Source organism: Nymphaea colorata, chromosome 1, assembly GCF_008831285.2.
Source record: "Nymphaea colorata isolate Beijing-Zhang1983 chromosome 1, ASM883128v2, whole genome shotgun sequence".
Taxonomy (NCBI): Eukaryota; Viridiplantae; Streptophyta; class Magnoliopsida; order Nymphaeales; family Nymphaeaceae; genus Nymphaea; species Nymphaea colorata.
The window spans coordinates 18,636,447-18,657,724 of NC_045138.2; the positions used below are offsets into that span (position 1 = coordinate 18,636,447).

Consider the following 21,278-nt stretch of genomic DNA (forward strand, 5'->3'; position numbering starts at 1 on the left):
CTTACGCTTCAATTAACATCTCGCCTTGCCTCGCGTCATGAGAGGCTCAACGTCTCGCCTCGCTTTATCACCTTTTACAACATTGCATGCAAGTCGAACAGGAACTGGTGTTTTCCAATGGCAGAATGGTGAACGCATAAGAACTTAGGTGAGACCTGAAATCATTCTCCTAAGCATGCACAGCACTTCACATATAATACATGGCTACAGCCAAGTAGCTTGATCTTCTTTGTTTGATAAGGGCACAGTTGTGGAAAGGAATATGAGTTGCCTCAACAAAGTTGTAGGTCCAATCAGACCCAAAAATCTTCCTCATTGCTGAACGGTCCGGTTGGGCCAACCCGACTCACTCACGGTCATGATAAGAAACAAGCATGCGAAGCCAATCAGTACTGTTAAACATATTCAGAACAAGAAAGACGACTACCAAATAATGGCAAAAGCCGATCACATAGAAAAGGAATAACTTGAAAAGCTTAAAAAACATGCATTGCTACATTATTACAATTCTCATCCATAAGCCCTCGTGCTATGACAACGGAAACTAAATTCTAAATACAGAACCATTAATATTACGCGGAATTACTATTACACTCCGAACATCCGACTTCCCTCTCTGTACATAAGCATGAACCTGGAAGAAGTGATGCTCAAGACAATTTTGTCGAAAGATCATCGCTGCAGTGAGCAACTCTGAGTGGCTGTAATGAAGATATTGGATGTAAGACCAATTTCCGGCTGTTTCTAAAACCAGGACAGGCACCTGATTCGATACGTGGAGGTGAGATCCGCTTCCGGTTTGGAGAGGCAACTGTCACTTTATCATTTGGAGACTGACGGGCTCTAAGAAACTCAGGAGTGTCATCTTCCAAAATTGTTCTCATGAAATGTTTCTCTGATTTCAAACGTGAAAGCAGGAAACCACTATTCACAGTATTGCATCCGCTTATACGAGAAGACTGAGGGGCCTTGCCAGACGACAGGAAAGGTGGTGGTAATATGGCCGACCTGGAAACAACTTGACATAAGCTAAATCCACAAAGCAAAACCTAGAAAGTAATTCGCAACCACAGATAGAAGCTTGTTCTCAGACCTGCAAATCTCAAATGCAGTCAAGGAAGACTCTTGGGAAGATTGCTTATCATCATCCTTCTCAATCTCTTGGCTTTTAGGATTTTCATCTGGCTCAGCCACTTCGCTTACCTCCTCTTCAACTTCTCTGCTTCCAGTAAGCAATTTTGGCGCTGCAAACATACAAAAAACAAAGGCAAGCCCCATATTAAACCCTTGTTCACTAGAACTTTCACTATAAAGCAACTGAACACTGAGAAATTGCCACAATCAAGCTGTCCATTGATGAAGAAAGTATTCCTGGAAAAACAAACTAGATTGCTTTGACAATGTCTAGCAAACCACAGTAGCCAACTTCAGCAGCCAAATCTAACTAGAGAATTTCTGTAAGAAATGATAAAAGGATAACTCCAAGCAGCATCAAGAATATCATTTCCAAAAACTTACTCTTGCTAAAGCCTTCAAAGAACTGAGACGGAGAGCAGTCTGCATTTTCAAATAACAGATTTCCATGAAATGATCAGATCCAGGACATGTATTGCAAATGTAGTGCATGATTATCAACTATTCCCAAGAGTGGGATTTCAAAGCAACAAGGAAGATGCCATCCAGTTAGCTTAACCAATTTAAATCTACTTCCTTTTAACCAGCGAGAAAAAGGTTAAACCAAGTCCTATGCCAGGTGTATATATATATATATATATATACACACACACACACACACAACACCTGCCCTGAACCAATATCCATACAAGTCATTTTTTTCACCAGGCAGTGCACATATCCCAATCAACAGCCTTGTCAAGAAGGAAAAAAGACAAACACAGATAACCTTTGATATTCATTTCCAGGACCTCAAAAATTCAAAGGAAAAATCAATCCTTCACAAAATAAAAATATGCACATGATTATCAACCATTCACAACAGTGGGATTCCAAAGAGACAAGGAAGATGCCATCCACTTAGCTTAACCAATTTACGTATAATTTCTTTTGATCTACCTATAGAGGTACCATAATAACATGGGTCAGAAAACGGTGAAACCAAGTCCTAAGTTTCATATATATATATATATATATAAGGACTTGTATGGATATTGGTTCCAGGAAGGGAGTTGAGTATATATATATACATATATATATACTCAACTCCTTCTCTAAACCAATATCCATACAAGTCCTTTTTTTCAGCAGCGTAAACATCCCAATCGACAGCCTCAGAATGAAGACTAAAAAAATACAAACACAATTAACCTTTGATATTCATTTCCAAGACCTCAAAATAAGAAGGAAAAATCAGTGGTTCACAAAATAAAAATACCAGTGTTAGAGACCTAAAACAGAAGATCATGCTTGTATCTAACCAATATCGGCAACTGATGGCTTCACTAAAAACTTGCCCAGAGTTCCACTTACCTTCTTTCTTTCCAAAGGTATTCATGCATCCTTCACATCTGCAGCCATTGGAACATCCAACGCCACCCTTTAAAGCAAAACACAACTTGTTCAAGGCAAAGGAATATAGAATAACTAGTACATGAATCAGGATGAGAGAATAACCTGGAAACATTCACAATATTTCTTAAGGCATTTTGACTTCTTGCAATTGCACCCTGTCTTATGCCGAGCTGAAATGGAAAGCTTGTTCTCTTCTTCCTACATAGTTGCATTTCAGGCTTATTTATGAGGAACCATATAGCCATTTTGCGCACATAGCTTCATTCAACTTTATATTTCCTCATACCTTGTTTTCCACCACAGGTTCAGCAGGCTTCACAACTTTGGGGACAAAGGCAAGTGGATTACGAGATTCTATCCGTTCACGGGTTTCGAGCACAGTATCTTCATGTTCAGGCTTGTTGAGACACCCTTGACATGAACACTGTTGGATACAATAGACTCCAGCAGCAAAGCATTCACAATAACTAAGCAAATAAAATAAATATATTAGTTTAATATCATTTCAAAATTCAAACAAAAGATAGACACAAAGAAAGATATCAAACACAAACCAAAGCTTGTAACAGTGTCCATGTTAAGAAACTATTATCCTTTAGAAATCTTTTTCTTTTTAGGGCATGAAAGCATGGGCCAACAATTAAGAAACAGCAAGCTTGAAGCTGCTAAAGTACTGTAGGAAACACAATCTTATTAATCACATAATACCACAAAGTCGTAGCACAACTCATAATACACAGTTGAAAATTCCAGCCTTATCTTCATCCATTGACCACTCATATGAAAGCTAATGTAGTGTATCGAATGTCTCTTTTAAGTTATGAGTACAGGAACAGTTCACAAATACAGTACCATTTAAGTAGTTACTAAAATATCTTTCTCAGAAAGGTATTTCTAAGGTTTTTTTTCCAAACTATTTTCTCATAAAAACCTCATAAAGTTCAAATAATCAAAAGAAAAAACATTGAATAAAACAGACTGAAATTTAAAGGTTCGCATTGCTATTGCACAAATAGATTTCATATGCATTATAATAGGAGAACCACTTAACTAGCAATTTTTACAAACTAAAAATCATTCACAGGCTACATAATGTGTGAAGAACAAAGTCACCAAAAATCCCTTTTTTTCCATGGAACACAAAATAAAGAATGACAAGAGAACCCAACCTATTAAATAAGGAAGCTTCATTTAACTTTAAAAGACAAGTTGCAGAACAATGTGAAACCTTTCATATAGAGATGGGATTTTCAGAATCCAAAAGCAACATTTAGAGCATATTCAAGTTGATAAAGAAAGTGAATGAAAAATGAAACTAACAGTTTCAAACATTTTGATCTCTTGCAATGGCACTTTTTGCAGCCTTCTTTTTCTCCAGAATGAGATGCCTTCCGTCTGCACAAAGGTGTATATAAGCTAATGAATATATATTAATATACATATATAAATGGAAATGCACACATGGTGTGCCTGCACATGTATACCTCTGTGTGGCATCCTTTAACAAAGGTAAAAGGTGCATACCTCTTTTTCTTTGGGCTTTGCTGGATTATTTCTTCACCAAATTCAAAAGCAGGCACAACAGCGACAGGAGAAATTTTTTCTTTGGAAATATCAAGGTCGCAATCAGTAAGCTTCATATCCACAGAGCTTTCTGTAGGTTCTTGCGCAACAAATTCAGGATTTACAGCAAGAGAAGCTGTTGTATTCATCACTTGACTTCCAGAAATCATAGCCTCCTGCTTGATAACTCTGCCAACTATAGAGGGATTTGCAAGACTGTTCAAATGCAAACCAATGCCAGAAGGCATCCTCCTTGAATAGGTAGCATCAGAAGGAATCAACTGCTTGTCATCTGGGAAGATGTTTCTATCAGAATGGGATGGCTTTGAATCAACGAGCTCAGCATTGCCTTCCATATTCTTTTTATGTCCAACTGCCTCAAAAACAAGGCAACGCCTCTTGACACCACGGACTTGTTGCTGTTCAACCTATACCCAAAAAAAAAGAATCAATCTCCTCCCAAGAGAAGTGAACAAAACATCCACCTAACTTAATTTAGTCATTTGAGACACCAACTGAGGCATGATAGAAATAAAATAAAATGGACACCACCTTTTGATTCCTTATATAAAGTTAACCCTGCCTTTCATTAGGATGGTTCAAAAGGATCTTATCATGCAGGGAACGCCATTTCAAAAACTGTAGTCATGCGGCCTACCAGTGTTAACAGTTGCCTGTATAAACACGGTTTGATATCGCTTACATCCACAGCCATAGTCACAATTCATGTTATCAGGATTCTTAAGGATTTTCGAAAGAAGTGAACATCACAAAATATAAGCAAGCTTCATAACTAAAATAGGTAAAATGATCAAAATTTATTTATATATATATATATATATATATATATATATATATATATATAAAGCATTTTTTTCTTTCCAAGGCACATGCCCAGCATATTGATTCTATCGAACTTCCGACCTCATTCAATTGAGAAGCATAGAGTCCAGCTCCAACGCCACATCGATGGAGCCTTGGTCTTCGAAAGAAAACAATATTTTAAAAATTTGACACTCTTTCAAAATTGTATTGCTGTTCCGACATCATGTCCTCCTATGACCTATCATCTCCTAATTAATACCGTTCACAAAAAGCTACATAGTTAGTGGCATTCCACCTTGCCATAGTATATATCATAGCCATAAATAGTATTCTCAGGCTTTTAATGGTGGGGGTTTTCTTGGGTATCTTTTGACAAAGTCGTTCTTCCCGGGTCTTAGATACTTTTAAAAAACAATTTTAAAAACTATAAGTAAAGTAAAAATAAGAATCATGAAATTAAAAACCTAAAAAAGAAAGAAAAATCCATCTAGGCAATGTTGTAAAAATTGTATCGCGAGCTGTATCGGTCTGGCCAATAGATACACTGTATCGTAAAGACGTAAAGTATCGTAATGTTGTATCGTATGTGTATCATAAATGTATTTTTTAATTAAAAAATAAAAAAATAGAGATAAATCAGATAAATCAAGAAAAATAAAAATTATGTTTTTTTAATGAAAAAACATGTTGAACATAATGGCAGGCTTATTATAGGTTTTTGAAGTTACTTCACAAACATTAATAAGTGGTCAAAAACATGTTGAACATAATGGCAGGCTTATTATAGGTTTTTGAAGTTACTTCACAAACATTAATAAGTGGTCATAATATAATATAGTAACACTGCATGATCTAAGACATCAAGAAATATAATTTATAAGATGATCTACATAATAACTCATAAATAAGTCATAAGACCCATGACATATCAAAAACCAAATTTGCATACACTATACATAGCATCACAAGACAAAATTGTTCAATGTTAATGCAAATAAAATTGAAAAACAGCTTCATTCATAATCTTTATCATCTCATTCTCATTTTTATCTTTCATAGAAGATATAAACCCTCTTTAACTAAACAATAATCAACCATTCATGCATAAACCTGACCTCAAATTGATGACTTCATGGTGAAACTGATTATTCCTTTTGAAAATTGCTACAATCTCTCCCTCCTTCGACTATTAGATATGTTCAGGAATGAAGAGGGAGGCAAGTTTTAAAAATTAGTTTGAAAAATGGTGGTTTTAACCCCATATTTTTCATAATAGACATGTATCATGCGATACAAGCTGTGTATCGCACAATACATGCGATACACATATGATACACCACCTGTTTGCGCATCTCACTGAGTGGCCAACATAATCTGTGTTAGGCTGTTAGCAGATATAGACTGATTTTAACAAGACTTGCTCCAGAAAACAGCAATTACATTGAGCCAGCTAAACCAACACCTTAGAATTGTGAACGTGGCCAATTTTAATGATTCTTATAATTCTAATGTTTCAATTCATATTTGAATGTTCATTCTTTGTCTCTGCAATGTTATAGTTGGTGGTCACAAGAGAGTAAAGTTACATTCAACGTTTTTCACTTTTCTTCCTTGGAAATTATAGTAAATATATGTTTGACAAAGTAGACATGCTCAATTAAATCAATGTCAACTTCAATGGTTCTATTTTATCATAAATTTTCCCAAAGAAACCATAACCTGAGACTATTGATATAGGTAGCAAAAGAAGAACATATTGGACCATGAGGGTGGTGTAAGATAGTTAAATTTCAAAATATCATGTACCTTACAACCAAGTGGATTCCAATGCCCATCAGGATATATAGATCTATCATCTGTTTTCTCAATTCTGTCACCATTAGATATGACACTCTGCAAGACTGTAGAAGACATTTGAGGGGTGAGATCCATGGCATCCAGTTCATCAGGTTCGTTGAAACCATTTATAGAATCTTTCCCGTTGACATTATGTGAAGACTGCAGAGAACCACAAATTTTTATCTTGTTCCAGCCAGTAGTGACAGTTTGAGAGTGTTTGGGTGCAAAAGAAGAACCATAGCTGCGATTTAGATTTGAAGGTACATGTGCCTGTCCAGAATGTACCTCTGCTTCTGCAGATGGACTGAAAAGAAAAAACTCATCAATGTCATTCACAACGTCTCCCCAATTACATCCTGGCCCTTCACCATTCTCTTGATTGAGAAGGCCTACACTATCCTTAACATTGGCCGTGTGTATTTGTATTTCAGATGCATTCTGTACTGATTGAGATTCATAAGCATTTGAAATATTTACAAACTGCAAAAATGACGATGAAATGCCAGGAGTTTTAATCTCAGTGGATGGCATTATACTAGCCATGTCATTTCCAGATGCCATCTTAACATTATTTGGAGGTGCCATAATATCCTTCGAGACGTTATCAATATAGTGCAAGATTTGATATGCTTCAACGATTAGATTTGACTCCCTGATGGATGGGATAATGGTTTCATCTGTACTGCAATCATCATATATGGGCCCACCATCTGAAGAGCATAACACCAAGCTCTGATTACAATTTTCTTGTGAAGCTGCAGAATGCACACCATCAGACTCCAATTTAACTGCAGCTTTGATAGAACAAGAAGGATGTTCAAGAACATCAGCCCCTTTTGATGCTTTGCATTCTTCAGTATTCGGAGAGAACTTTGCATCAGATGAAGCAGAAAGCCGATCCCTGAAGAACAATACGAATTATAGCACATTACTTTTTTCCTAGAAAAGAAAAAAGGAACAACTAATCATTTTTAAAGGGAAGAAAGGTCCACCTCCTTAGATTGCTAGACTGGCCTGTACTGATCCTTGGAAATGCAAACGCATATGGTGGAGAAGCACAATTAAGCTCTTGGAATGTATGTGAAACATGAATCGACTTCACTGGCTTAATAGGAGACAGACTGGAAATATAATTGAATACAGGAGATCCCTGCACATAATAAAAAAATTTCCTTAATACAAATAAGAGAAATAATGGTGAAAATTTGTGTGGCACTTGTGCAAAAGGAAGACGAAATCAAATACATGTCTAAAAGAAAAATATCCCATTGACTAATACACATAGTAGATGAAAATAAAAACACCATCAACACTAGAATTTCTTAGCGCTTCTACATGTGATACACATTCCAGTGGAAATAATTTTCAAACATGCATCAAGTGAGAAAAGGAAGTGGTTTGCCAATAGCAGCTCAAAATAGGATCTGTGCTAAGAGAATATCGTTGTATGACGGATCTAGGAGGACAACATAAAGAAAGTTCACAGATTCAGAAGAATAATTTCATCGAAGACTAGTAGGAAAGACTGCTCCTCTGGAACCTGGAATAAGCTGAGAAAATGACCAGGAAACTCAAGATGTGAAGAACGAACAACATACCATGTATTTTCCGTGATAATGACACAGAAATCAAAAGGTAAAGGTTACCAACAAAGATAAGATAATAAGTGGTAGTTTCAGATAAAAAAACGTAACCTAAAATGAAGGGGCAAAAAGGAGCCAACGGAAGGATGAAACCGAAAACAAAGATGTACACGCTTACCGCTAGTTATTTGTACATTCTAACCTATCCAAACTAACCGGTAACTAAACACAGAAAAATCCACTTAAAAAGCAAACATTCGGCTAAAGCGCATCAGACAACATTAACAAAAAAATTAACTTCCAAAAGCAGCCAAAAACATTTATTATATGAAAAGGAACCAACAAAGTCCAATTAGAAACTGCAAAAATTACTGGGTATACTTCCGGATTATAAATCAGAGCCTACGTTCATTAGTATCACAGGTCAAGATGATCGCATGTCAGCTGAATCCTCTACAACTGGATAAGCTTAGAACTAGAAGCTAGACCAAGAAATACCCGCAAAAACATAGGGGACCGCAGAATTGCAATATCGGTATAAAAAGTAACAGCGCTCAAAACAATTAAAAAAAAAATTCAGATCTTCAAAACGCAAGCAGGTAGGAGCAAGGAAATACAAGATTAGGCTACTGATGTAAAAAGGACAGGAGACCACTCTCTGAAATTGACAATGAAAAAAATTTTGAAGTTCCTGAACTGTTGGGTAAAAGAACAAAGGCGAAGAGAGCCTCGATATAGCGGGAAACCCAAAGAGGGAAAAAAAAGAAAAGCAAAGGCACCTTAAATTGTAAAAAATCCGAACAGACCTCTAGACATCTACATGCAAACGGAGAACTGCAATGCATTCACTTCAACTAGAAAGTGAACCTAAAGTCCCAGCGATAGTGACACTCAAGTTGCAGCCGAGTGTGAGCAAAGACGTTCACATACAAGCAAACGAGAGAGAGAGAGAGAGAATGGACGAACGAAAACCAACACAAAAATAGTGCTCTTCGAGACACTGCACCGAAGAAATAAAACCAGAGACGTCCAACAATGAGGATACAGGCCATAATTACGTCCTGACGGTAGAATGTGAGGTCTCCATGAAAATGAAAGAGCAACAAAAACTCCTCCTTCTCTTGTCAAAACTTGTAGGAGCAGAATGGAAATTTGAAAAGCATCAAACAGGAGCAAAAACCGCAGATTAAACCTCATAATTGTCCACTCCTCCCTCTACAAGAGTAGGAAAAGGGTTGCCGCAGAGGAACGACGTAAGAAAACGAAAGAAAGATTAAGACATAAAAAAAAAGCAGAAGACCGTAAAAGGAAAGGAAATCAAAGTCTCTAAAACCTCAAAGGAACTAGAAAAGCCAGCGACAAAGATCCCGAGAAAAGCAAAATACAGAAATTGCTCCATGTCGAACTAGCTCCCACTCCGAACACCAAAATTTACCCCGAACTGTAACTGACCGGCAGATCGAGACTTCCTCCATCCAATACAGACACAGGAGAAGGCAGATCCGACCGGGAAAAGCCGCGAAAGGAAAGAGAAGCAAACCGCGAAGTACTACCTCAGCCGCGGCAGAAGCATCGACACAGTCCTCGATCATCTGCTTCTTCTCCGGCGTGCCCATTCTCCGACCGCCGGGGCGATGCCCGGCATCCCTCCCTCGGGGAGAGGCTGCAATGGAGACAGAAGGCAGAGATAATGGCGGGACGACGAAAACGCTCCTCCTCAATTCAAGACGAGAGAGAGAGAAGAGGTCAGGAGAATGGGCGGGAAGATGCAATAAAAATCCCTCCTTTTGGACTACCCAGGCCGACCCCTCCACCCGTCCCCACCGCCTCCTCCTCCTCCTTCTTCTCTTCTGCCCCACCAGCGACCCCACTGTACAGACTTAAAAAACAACAACAACAACAAAAAGAAAGGAGACACAGGGCCTTCCTTTTTCCCAATTATTTAACAGTGAGCAAATGTTAATAAAAGAGCCATCCAGCTTTACAATTATTACTTCCCACGCCTCCTAGTTCATGTATTTCAAAAACGCCGCATGACCTCCGATGTATTTTACAATTTAATTTCAATACAGTCATCCGATTGCTTTAATAGAATCTTGCAGCCCTTAGTTTTTATGTGGCTTACTGAGACTTGCGTTGAAAAATATTGTGTATTGATTCCAAACTTTCATGTTGTCCAATGTTTCTGAAGCAATAGAGAAAGCCAAATTGTTGTTGCATTCATATGGCACCTTTATTAGGTTCGTTTGGCATCAAGAACTATGTTACACAAAAATATGCTTTAATTTTGAGATAGGTTTATGAGATACTAGTTTTAGTGCTTTATGAACTTGTCTCAAACCCAAGGAGCTGAGTTTATTGCTACTTTTTATGGTTTGAAATTAGCTTAAAAACGTGGTTTTCGTAAAGTTATTGTTGAATAAAATTTCTTGATAGCTGTGAATAAGGTTCTAAAAGAAGTGTGACCTTTTGTCTTTTGTTTCATAATATATGAAGCATTGTCAAGAATTGCTGAGATGAGATTGGGTGTGTGTCTTATATCATATGTACAGAAAAATTAATATATGTGTGGATTTTCTTGTCTCATAGATAAGTGACTATTTTTACCAGTCCACTTGATCATTTGCATCGGTTGATTGGTGAAAATCTGATTAGTGTAGTTCAACCTCATGTTATAGTTATCTAAACCACACTCAGTATGAGACAAAAAAACTGAGGGTTCTTATGAAGGTAGTGAATATAACTTTTCCAAGTGCAAGAGTGCAACAGGTTTATCGAAATCATCAAGAATTTATCCTCTTAAAGGAAAAAAGTTTCTTTTTTTTATTATTTGTGAGCTATCGTTAACGTGCGATGGACGGCATGATAGCAGGCATGCAGGGGCGCAACGGCTGGTCGGACTCCTGATTATCGCGCGCGCGCTTTCTCTCCGTTTCTGTGGCTTCTTATCTTTTCGTTACCATTCCCTTTCTTTTTCGCAGTTATTGCTATTTCTCTCAACGCCTCTCTCGATCAGATCCCGGATATCTCTAATATTTAAAAAAACAGAATAATAACAATAATAATTTACCAGAAACGTCCTCGCTGATTTCTTCTCCGGTGGAAAATGGCGTGATTGTCGTTTTCCGGTGCACGACGAGGCGTTAATCGGTAAGTGGCTTGGGCACGCAAACGAAGATGAGGCAACTGAAGTTGGGCTTCGAGATCGCAACGATCCCAGATCGACGGTTCAGAAGTTATCTTTGTTAAGAGTATGTGAGGGTCCAACCTACGGGATACGTCGCGGTTAGTTGACATGTCGTAGTTAGAAGGAAAAGCAAGTCACCAAACACGTGGTGGTTGTTTGACTTGCTCTTCAATGGGCACGAGCGATTTAACGGTCGTTTAAGCACTTTTTTTTTGAATTTATCGTAGTAATGAATCACTTTTTTTTGTGGTTTTTTACTTTTTTTATTTTGTTTGGCCGATAAAATGCCTAATGTATATGTATATATAGCGTGGTATTCTGTGAAGCCACCTCAAAAACAAGAGCAACTTTTTAGGCCACAATATACAAAATGAATTTTATAAAGTTTGATTTCTAAGAAAACAAACCGTTATTGTGGAGTCTTTTTGAAGTTACGAACTCATGCGAGGACAAAAAACCAACTTAGGATACCCACATTTTGTTCGAGAAGAAGGGTACAGTTCTTGTATTCGCTTTCCGATTCCCAAACAAGTTCAGCTGTTCCATATCCCGATTTTCGTGTTTCACCCAGTAGCCCTCAAGAAATAAGTTTGAACTTGAGCTTGATCCATTTCACTGGGATTGGGTCCATTCCATAGTAACACAACTAGAACCCAGATATTTAAAGAAGAAATTTTCGAAATTCAACCGGTTATTGAAACTCTTTGGGTTGGTTTATAATCAACAATGCTCCTAAATATGGTGGTTGCCAAAAAATTAATTAAGTGATTTTTTAAATATTTTAATTTTGTTGTTTTCCCAATTGCATTGGGCACTAAAAAGGTGAAAGTTTCTTCATTGCTTCAACCTTATAACTAGGTCATATCCAAAATGGAATTGAATTTCAAACATCCTTTTTAACGTGAAAAAAACTTAAAGCCAATTCACCTTGCGTGAGTTTGAAGGGCAATCTATGTGAGGATGTTATATTGCCTGGTCTGATATGATGTGGCAGAACCCGGATCCGTCCTGGAGATGCGAATAATAAGTGTGATCATAATGGGAGGGGTGACAGACAGAGGGATGCGGACCATTTAAATCCACCGATCCGGATGTAAATGCCACTCACGTTTTGTGCATGAAGCCAAGTTGCCTGCTCTTCCGCATGATTGCGGAATCCAAGATGGCTTCCTGCACATCGCTGTACATTTGCCCAGTCAGTAAACCGAAGCTTCACGCATAGAAATCCTAAACAATAAATTTGTAAATTTAAAATATATATAAATATAACTAAATATCCAACATGTTCAGTCGTTCAGCATTCAAGTTGAAGGGTGTTTCATTTTACTACTGATACGAACGCTGGGTCAAAACTCCCGAGAGAGGAGAAATGGAGGGACCTTCGGGCTTCGCTTTGAGCAGTGGGATTGACCCTCTCACTCACTCGAAATGTAACGCACCGGATGGTATGACGTGAGAAGCTAAAATGAATAAATAAATCCACAAATCACACAAACACACACACATATATATATATATATATATATATATATATATATATATATATATATATATATGAAAGAAATATTAGTTCCAAGATATTGTCCTTGTTTAAGGGATCACTATCCAGTACTTTCTCTTAACCTGAATCTGGTATTTCTTAGAAGAAAACTAACTAGGGAAGGTTAAAAATAATATAAATTTATGAGAGTTAAGATTGTTAAGGTAGTTATATTAGAAGGACTAGTGGAATTATGAATTTTTATAGAAATTATTTTGTGCCCATGGAAGGTCGAGGGCCTACCCTCTAAGAGGTGTAAAATTGAGCTCTTAACCTTCTTAAGACTCTTATCAAATGAGACCATTCCAATTGTGTTTGTATTGTCTCTTTTGAATTTGAAAGATGGGTCCGGAGGGGCACAAGTCAGACGGGCAGGCAATTATGCAGCATGTTTCCAGTTCAACTTGGGGGGACTATGCATGTGTACCAAAAGAGGATGGGTCCTTACGTGCAAGTTGAAGCGCATAGAAATTTCTTCTCATGGTGTCGATGTAATTATAAACCTTGGTGCCAAATAGAAGGGGAGGGGCAGAGCCAAGGAATGGGGCGTTGGCCCCACCTTAATTTTTTTAATAAAAAATTTACATGTAATTTTTTTAAAAAATTCCTTATGATATTTAAAAATTTTGAAAAATGATATTTCATGTCAAAATTTGAAAACTTTAATTCGGCCTTCCTCATACAAAATTTCTGGCTCCACCCATGGAGAACGCTTTGGGGCTTTTGCTTGGGTTGCAAGATTAATCCTCCTATTCACCCGAATTTGAAAAATGGAATGATGAATATTTTTTTTTTTCATTTATTTGGTTTATGGCCCCATTCCATGTGCAACCAAGAACCCTAACTTGGTTTCTTCTTTGCGCCATCACCTTCAAAACCGCGCCACTCCTTCCTTCTTATCAAGTCGCCATTTGACAACTTGCATTCATTACAACTTTCTTCGAAAATTACAATTCTTGGAGTATTCCCAATTTGCTAGCTTGCTGATTTTTTACGATATCTTTGGTATTATCGATGGATAGAGACCATGTTCTGGCGTATATACAACAATGCGATGTAGAAATATCAACTTGTCTTCTTTTGGAACAAGAAGTTATTTGGTTTCCGGCCAACTTTCACGTGAAATCAATATGTATTTGTTGGATTTACATGCCAAAGTAATTATTGTTATTCCAAGTTAAATATTGGTATTCATGAGATGTTTGAAATTTTTTAATTTGACCTAAGTAGAAATTACGAAAAATATTGTTCGGCCCTATATAAATTTTGAAAATATTGTTTGGCCTCCTCAAAGAAAAGTTTCTTGCTTCGCCCTTGTCAACAAAATCATAATAGTTTGTACGTCGAAGCGCAACACTTTTCAGCTTGGAGAGAAATGATCCATGATGAGCTCTTCTAATAAAAAGAAGAAGGGAAGTGTTGATTTAGTTCCAAATCCAAATAGGATTTGTCTCTGTTTGTTTTTGCTCATTGAGGCTTAGATTTCAATAATTTTATGGGATTTGGATCTCGTTCTAATAACTACATTAGATTAGGGTTTTCCTTGGTGCTACTTGTATGCTTGTTTTGGATATTCCGGTGGCATTTTGGATTCAAGACAAATGAAAACATTGGATCATTTCCTCTTAATCGTAATTTTATGTTGGTGATTTCACTAACTTCTTTCTTAGTCTGCATGATTTTGAAGTTCTGATGCACGGAGTCAAACTCCCCTTCTTTTATTAGAAAGAATAAAAGAATTGTAAATGGAGCATCAGTAAAAAGTTTTCGTTCCAATTTTTATCCAATTCATCGAAAGGGCCATTTGGCAGGAAGTGCATAGTCATGTTCTATGATTAATCTACCACAGTCGATGAGGCAAAATATATGAAATAGTAACATATTGTTATTGTTGTCAAACACTCCCGAAGAAACAATATCAGTTTGAAGTGAAAAAGGCTACATGTCAAGACAATTAATAATATATGAACATATAAACCCAACATTAATGTTTTCAAGCTCTTCATTGCATGATCTTGGAGGTGTCATAAATTTACTTTCTTTTTGTTGCACATGTTCAGGTAATTGAGATTTTTAAGAAGTGCTTAACTTTAGGTTGCGTTTGATAGCCTCATATCTTAGACCTGAGGCTGCAATAAAAAATGTGTTTTGGGAGATCAGAAATCCATGCTACATGTTAAAAACCATAGATTTAAGATCGGATTCGCGATCTTAAATCGATGGATTTGAGATTTTAGGGATCTGAGATCAGTGGTGAATCAAACACAACCTTTGTGTTAACTCCAAGTGTAACAACCAATTGAAACTCGCATGACTCAATGAACCCAAACTTGATCCGGAATTGGATTGTAAAAAGCAGGAGGAAATTTGTGAGCAAGCACAGCTCGTAACGAGTATATTTCCTGAAAAATCTATGGAAAGTTTTCAGTATATGATTATTTTCACATCTTCCCTCATATACTTGTGGTGATACAATCTATGCCAATCAAGCACACATTGTAGTTCATTCATATTGGACATTAGATCGACACCAACTATAATAACCCAACCTTAATCAAAATTGAGTGTTGGTTTGGCAGACAGACCCTAACTTACTATCAACTGATTTTGATTGAAGTAGTATAGTAAGTGAATACTTACTATAGAATATTTCAAACATTTCAGAAATGTGATATGGTAAAGATGCTGAAAGACATGGAAGTGGTCCAATGTTCAGGTTGGATACAAAGGTTGCCTTGACGAGTATGTCTCTCATTTATGTTGGTCAAGTGAGTCCAGATAGATCGTTCAAGTTTAAAGAAAAGCAGGGCCAGTCTTTCTATTTTGAATCATTTATGCCTAAGATTTATGTGAAGAAAACATGGTCAAAGGTCTTTATGAATCCTTTATTTGGCTTAATGCGTGACCTCAACATATATAGACAACCAAGACTCGTCAAAACTGAGTCATTCTATATACTTTCTTACTTTCTTTTAAAGAACGAGTTAAAGTGAACTTACGACCTCAAATACCAGAAAAGAAGAGAGAGAGAAAGCCAATTAAATGGGAATGCATAATAAAATTTGGGGACAAGAAGTCCCCTAAACATAATAACAAACTGCAAAAACAAAAAGAAGGAACGAAATATACAATACAACAACACAATAAAATAAAATAAGATGGGTGGAAAGAGAGTGGATAAATGGAATGACAAAGTCACCCAACAGAAAACGAATGACGGCACCATAACTGAATGTAAAAGTGGACATCCCCCTGCACACAGAGACGCACACATAGAGAGAGAGAGAGAGCCTTAAATATCAATCTTCAACTTTTATTGGAAAGAGAATTTTCGCATAAAATAACCAAGATAGATGACTTGGATTTGAATATGAAGATTAAATTAAAAAAACGAAGAAAACACAATATATTTTTTCATTGAATCAGCTTGAAGTTCCTAGTCATGCTAAAAGAGTTGCCACGTAAAGACAATGCGCCATGAATGAAACTGGTTAGACTAAGAGTTCACTTACCAACAAGCCCTGTGGACAATACTAAAGAGATTTTCTTACAAGAGAATGATGGGTACCCTGATACAAAGAAAAACATTTTTTTTTTTTTAACTTGTGTTTATTTAGTTACTATTTCTTTTCTTAATAGTTGTCCCTCGATTATAGAACCTGTGAGTAATCTTCTCTTGTTTAATTAGCCCTTAACAAAAGACTGGCGACGAAAGTGTCAGGATCTACTAGATTCCCTTCAACTTTGAAACTTTAAGCCAATACACATAGTTAAGAGTGCCGCGCCCTTATAAGTTGTTTTAATAATCCGCATAACATCAAGTAAAACATAAGATGAGTAACGATTTTAAGCTTAAAAAATGCAAAAAGGGAGATCGCCGAGCGACTGGACTGTCGAAGTTGGCTACTTAAGAAAGCCCATCTTCATGTTGCGTTGCCTGGATCGTATCTTACTGTGGACGTGTTTGCATTGCCTTTTTCCAGCTATGTATTGGTGTAAAATCTTTTGGATATTTCTGCTCTGTCGATTAGAAAGATTCCCCTCTTCTTATTCAAAGAAATTCATCACCGAGCTCTTGACTTTTTTCAACTTCAACTATTTGAATATGTCCAACTTGGTGCCCTTTGAAGGGATCACGAATCAGTGGCTTCTGAATATAAAAATGCACGGCTTTTTGTATCTTGGAACAACATCAAGAGTCATTTGGTGCTTGACAGTTTACTTTAACGTGAGTGTTACCATCTTACTTTCAATAGTTCCAAAGAACAACATTTTGAAAAAAAATACTGTAAATTTTTAAAAATTTTATAAAATTGAAAATAAAAGAAACTAAAATAAGTGAGAAACTAATAACACAAAATGAAAAATGAATGAAAAAAAAACTGTTTGACATTAAAAAAATTAAAAATGAAAAACTGAAAAAATGCGTTAAAATGTGTTTTTTTTTGTTTTTAACATTTTTTTCCACAAAAATGTGTTTTAAAGTTTTAAACAGATAATTAATTTATTAAAAAAACACACATTTTGTGTGACTTTTAAAGTAAGACACCCACAAAATGCAAAATAAAGTTAAGGAGATTGACACGAGCATGCCTTCATGGCCGATTCAAGAATTCGGCTTAATTTTGAATTTTTAAAAAGTATTAAAAAATAATTTCCATTATCTAAAAAAATAAAGAAGTTCCTAGATATTTAAAAGTTTAGACATAAAAACTCTTAAAATCAAACAACGGATGAACTTGACTAGCGGTTGACGAACCCCACGGCAAGGGCAGAAAAGTCGGGAAGAAGGACTCCGGGGGTGTTTAAGTCCCGGTAAAAAGTAAAAGGGGAATGCTGGTCGGTAACTTTCGGGACCCGAAAAGAAGAGAAAAGGCTTCCATTCCCTGAAACTAAAGAGTAAAAAGCCTGCAAAAGGGACTAATAATTGTTGCATGCCAAAGGCGACCTTCTTGTCCCCCAACCGCTTTATTCACCACCCTTTTCACCGTTTACCGGCCGTTAAAATAGCGGGAACTCAACGAAATGACGGAAATGCCCTTGACTTGACTTCTCCACGTTACCTGGGGGCCGCGCCTTGGAGTCATCACTTTGCCCTCTTTCCAGAGTTGGAAGGACTTTTTCCAAGTTCTGACTTTAACCTTGTGTCCTCCGTTTTTGTCGGTTTCAGGAAGTGAATCTGTGGGTCCCCCACACAAGACGGATCGGGTCTGGCCGTTATGGGTTTGTCTAAAATGAGTCTTGTCCAGATCTGGTCTCACTAAGTCCGGTGTCGTTTGGCCGATAGAACACTTTGTCGGACTCCAGATTTAAAGTAAATTCATGAAATGCTAAAACAAGTATTCTCCACTCTACTTAAACTTTAGAACAGATTCAGCAAACACTATAATTGTTATCACTACCAAATGACAAGATTGGGTTTCATGAAGATAGGATCCAAGTTTTCCTTTGTTGCTTGGATGTTGATTTGCGCTTGGATTTGGATCAGCATGATTTGGGTTGGGATTTGGATCAGGGTACTGTGGCTGATCTGCACATGCATCCTTGTCAAAGCCAACTGTGCACTTTATGCGTGTTGGAGCTTTAGCTTTTTTTCACCTTTTACTTTTACGCTTGTGATGTAGAATGATCTGGTAAAGGTGAGAGACAGATCCAGCTTCAGCTTTATTGAGTCTCGAATCTGGATCTACTTATAATGATCAGATCCGGATGTTTGTGGCCCAGTTCTGGATCCAGTTTGCTGGTAAGGGTGCAACTGCAGCAAGTTTGGATCAGATGCCTGAATCCATTTCTTTTTGCTCCACTGAGAATTTAAATCCAACTCCGCCTTGAATTCCATTTTGAAGTTAAATATTCAAGGACAAACCCAGTTCGTAGAATTGGAATTCACAAGCGGGGATTTTATCAAAATAAAGAATTAAGAGCTAATTTCAACAAAAAGATTTCCAATAAAATAAGGAGAAGGGAGGGGGAGATGGATCGCCTGTCTTCCTTCCCTCCTATTAGTGTCGGTGAACAAGCCGAAACCCACTTTGTGGCGTGAAAAACAATGTTGACAACTCTTCCATAACCCACTTTGGTGTCAAAGGATGTTGGTTGTTTAATCCTTGTGGAGAAAATCTTCTTCAGACCTAACGACCGGAAAGGCTTATGCAACGGCAAAGGTGACAACTCCTACTTCTTTACAGAGCCGTGGGATTATAGTAAGGGGGCGGAGATATGTGGGGTTTCCCTGAGACATGTGCCCGACATTTAATATATAGTTGGATTTAGGTGGACTTAGGTACTATTATATATGGCAGCTTCATGGGACCTGGGTCACTGCTCCACTAACTTGGATGGATTTGATTGTTAACTATATATTTAGTGTTTCATGGAAAAAATTTTCTAGCTTTGCCCCTGATTATAGTATAACCAAGTTCCTTCTCTTCAGTTTAGATTATGGAAGGTGAGGGAATGAAGAATGGAGAAGATGCCGTTACTAGATTACTTCTTGTGGATTCCCCACATCCTTGAAGAAGTGCATCTAACCAAATGAGGAACCAAATGAGAAGAACGAACTTCTTTGGGGGTGAGAAGGATGTCTTGGTCATTGTCACATATATTGTGTAAGGGTATTATACGGAGAGAGACTTCTTGGATATAATATAGCAAAGTTGTATATCTCAGGAATATCTCGAAAAAATCTTGACAAATTTTTAAATTTTTTAAAACATTTAATAAAACTTGAAAATTATAAAAAAAATAAATGTAAACACATATAATAAGCTCTTTTTCACGTTTTTTGTTTTTTGACAATAAAAGACACGTCTAATTGTCGTTTTATATGGGTGACTTATTTTTCACGTATTTAAATATGTGTTTTTTTTATTAATAAGCCCCGCCTTCCTCTGCTTGGTTTCTCTACATTGCGAGTCAGGACAGACTTATTACGTTAGACAGACTAAAGAGGTTGGGATTTCTTTAGAGGTCGTTTGATTGTGTTGGAACACCGTGAAACACCATTGTCCATAAGGACTGGACAGTGGTGTAATGGACAGGACGTCCTGTCCGTCATGTCCCCGTGGATAGCAATCAAACGACCTCTTAGTTAACCAATGGTGTCGCATCAAGGTGGCGAGGGAAGTTTGAGAAGGAATTTGACAGTAGGATCCAAAGGGCTCACGTACAAGTGGAGAGAGGTAGTTATATGCACGACGTGTGTCTACTATAGTTCAGTCATTCCCAATGAAAAATTTCTATCTCCACCCCCAAGAGAAGAGAGGATGCTTGATTGCCCATTCTCTAGTGCAGGGAGGAACTTCTCTATCGAGAATCGTCCCCAGGCACGAACAGCGGGTGTCTGAATCAATAACAAGCTCATGAAGGTGCTGTTTCTCATCCTTAGTATGAGTTTTTTTAGGAAGCTCCTTTATCCAAATAGTGTTATCACTCTTGCGTTGGGCACCTCCTTGTAACTTTTTTCATCTTCCAAGAATTTTCCTCGCATTTTTTTTTTCACATCTACCATTCTCTTCACAATGAAAAAGAGAGCCGCTTTTCAAAACCAAACTTGTGTGAGATTCTTATTTTTAAGTTTGTTTTGCTCTTGTTTTTTACCTAACGAATCTCCAAAATTTTCAGGATCAACTTCAATTGGATTTTTCTCTACTCCAAACAAATATTAAATCCAAATGATTAAATATATGAATTTGCATCCAGACCAATTTCATCAGTAAAATTGTTTTTCAAACTAAATCTGCCTCCAAATACTCTATTTTGGATTGGATATTCGCTAAAATCCACTGCATATGCACCCCACTTTGCATTTGCCCCCAAACCCACAAATTTGGATCAGACATTTCGCTAAAATCAACCCCACTTGCGAGCTTCCAGTCGGATTGTTATGCTTTTATATATATATATATGTATATTTTTTTTTGAAATTTACCTTCTAGAAAAGCTTATTCCAACAGCCTTAGCATCGAAACGCTAGAAAACGTTTCCAGTCTGTTTATCCTTTGACAATAAAAATTTGCCAAAAGTTCTGACGTTTTCCCCTAAAAACTTTTCAGCAAAAAGCCCACCGAAAACCTTTCCAAGGCCATCAAACGCCCACTAAGGAATCATTTTCCAACCTGAAATTCAAGTTTAATGTCACAAAGGGGAAATTTCAATTTAGGACGCCGTATGTTCTGGGAATCATGTCCGTGAATTTCATGATACAGTCATC

At 37.1% G+C, this 21,278-nt stretch overlaps 1 protein-coding gene across 2 annotated transcripts; it reads right to left on the reverse strand.

Annotated features, from left to right (window-relative positions):
* Nucleotides 1-447: 447 nt before the first annotated feature.
* On the reverse strand, nt 448-10,142 carry LOC116246337 (protein tesmin/TSO1-like CXC 2). Of its 2 annotated transcripts, XM_031618167.2 has the most exons (11): nt 9,893-10,141; nt 7,749-7,906; nt 6,724-7,657; nt 4,054-4,520; nt 3,850-3,924; nt 2,816-2,996; nt 2,632-2,727; nt 2,488-2,554; nt 1,519-1,557; nt 1,094-1,244; nt 448-1,008 (listed from the first exon to the last, which is right to left on the reverse strand). In XM_031618167.2, the coding sequence occupies exons 1-11, from the start codon at nt 9,953-9,955 to the stop codon at nt 651-653; spliced, it is 2,589 nt and encodes an 862-aa protein (XP_031474027.1). In that variant the 5' UTR covers nt 9,956-10,141; the 3' UTR covers nt 448-650. The 2 variants fall into 2 exon arrangements, with proteins under 2 accessions (XP_031474027.1, XP_031474028.1); XM_031618168.2 differs by lacking the exon at nt 1,519-1,557 and having other exon boundaries at nt 9,893-10,142.
* Nucleotides 10,143-21,278: the final 11,136 nt, after the last annotated feature.

Bases quoted from the DNA above. Each gene is read 5' to 3' on its own strand.
- LOC116246337 (XM_031618167.2), bottom strand. From the start codon at position 9,955: ATGGGCACGCCGGAGAAGAAGCAGATGATCGAGGACTGTGTCGATGCT. The intron at 3,925-4,053 runs GTATGCACCTTT...ACCTTTGTGCAG, and splicing joins CAAAGCCCAAAGAAAAAGAG to ACGGAAGGCATCTCATTCTG. The intron at 1,009-1,093 runs GTCTGAGAACAA...AGTTGTTTCCAG, and splicing joins ACTGCATTTGAGATTTGCAG to GTCGGCCATATTACCACCAC.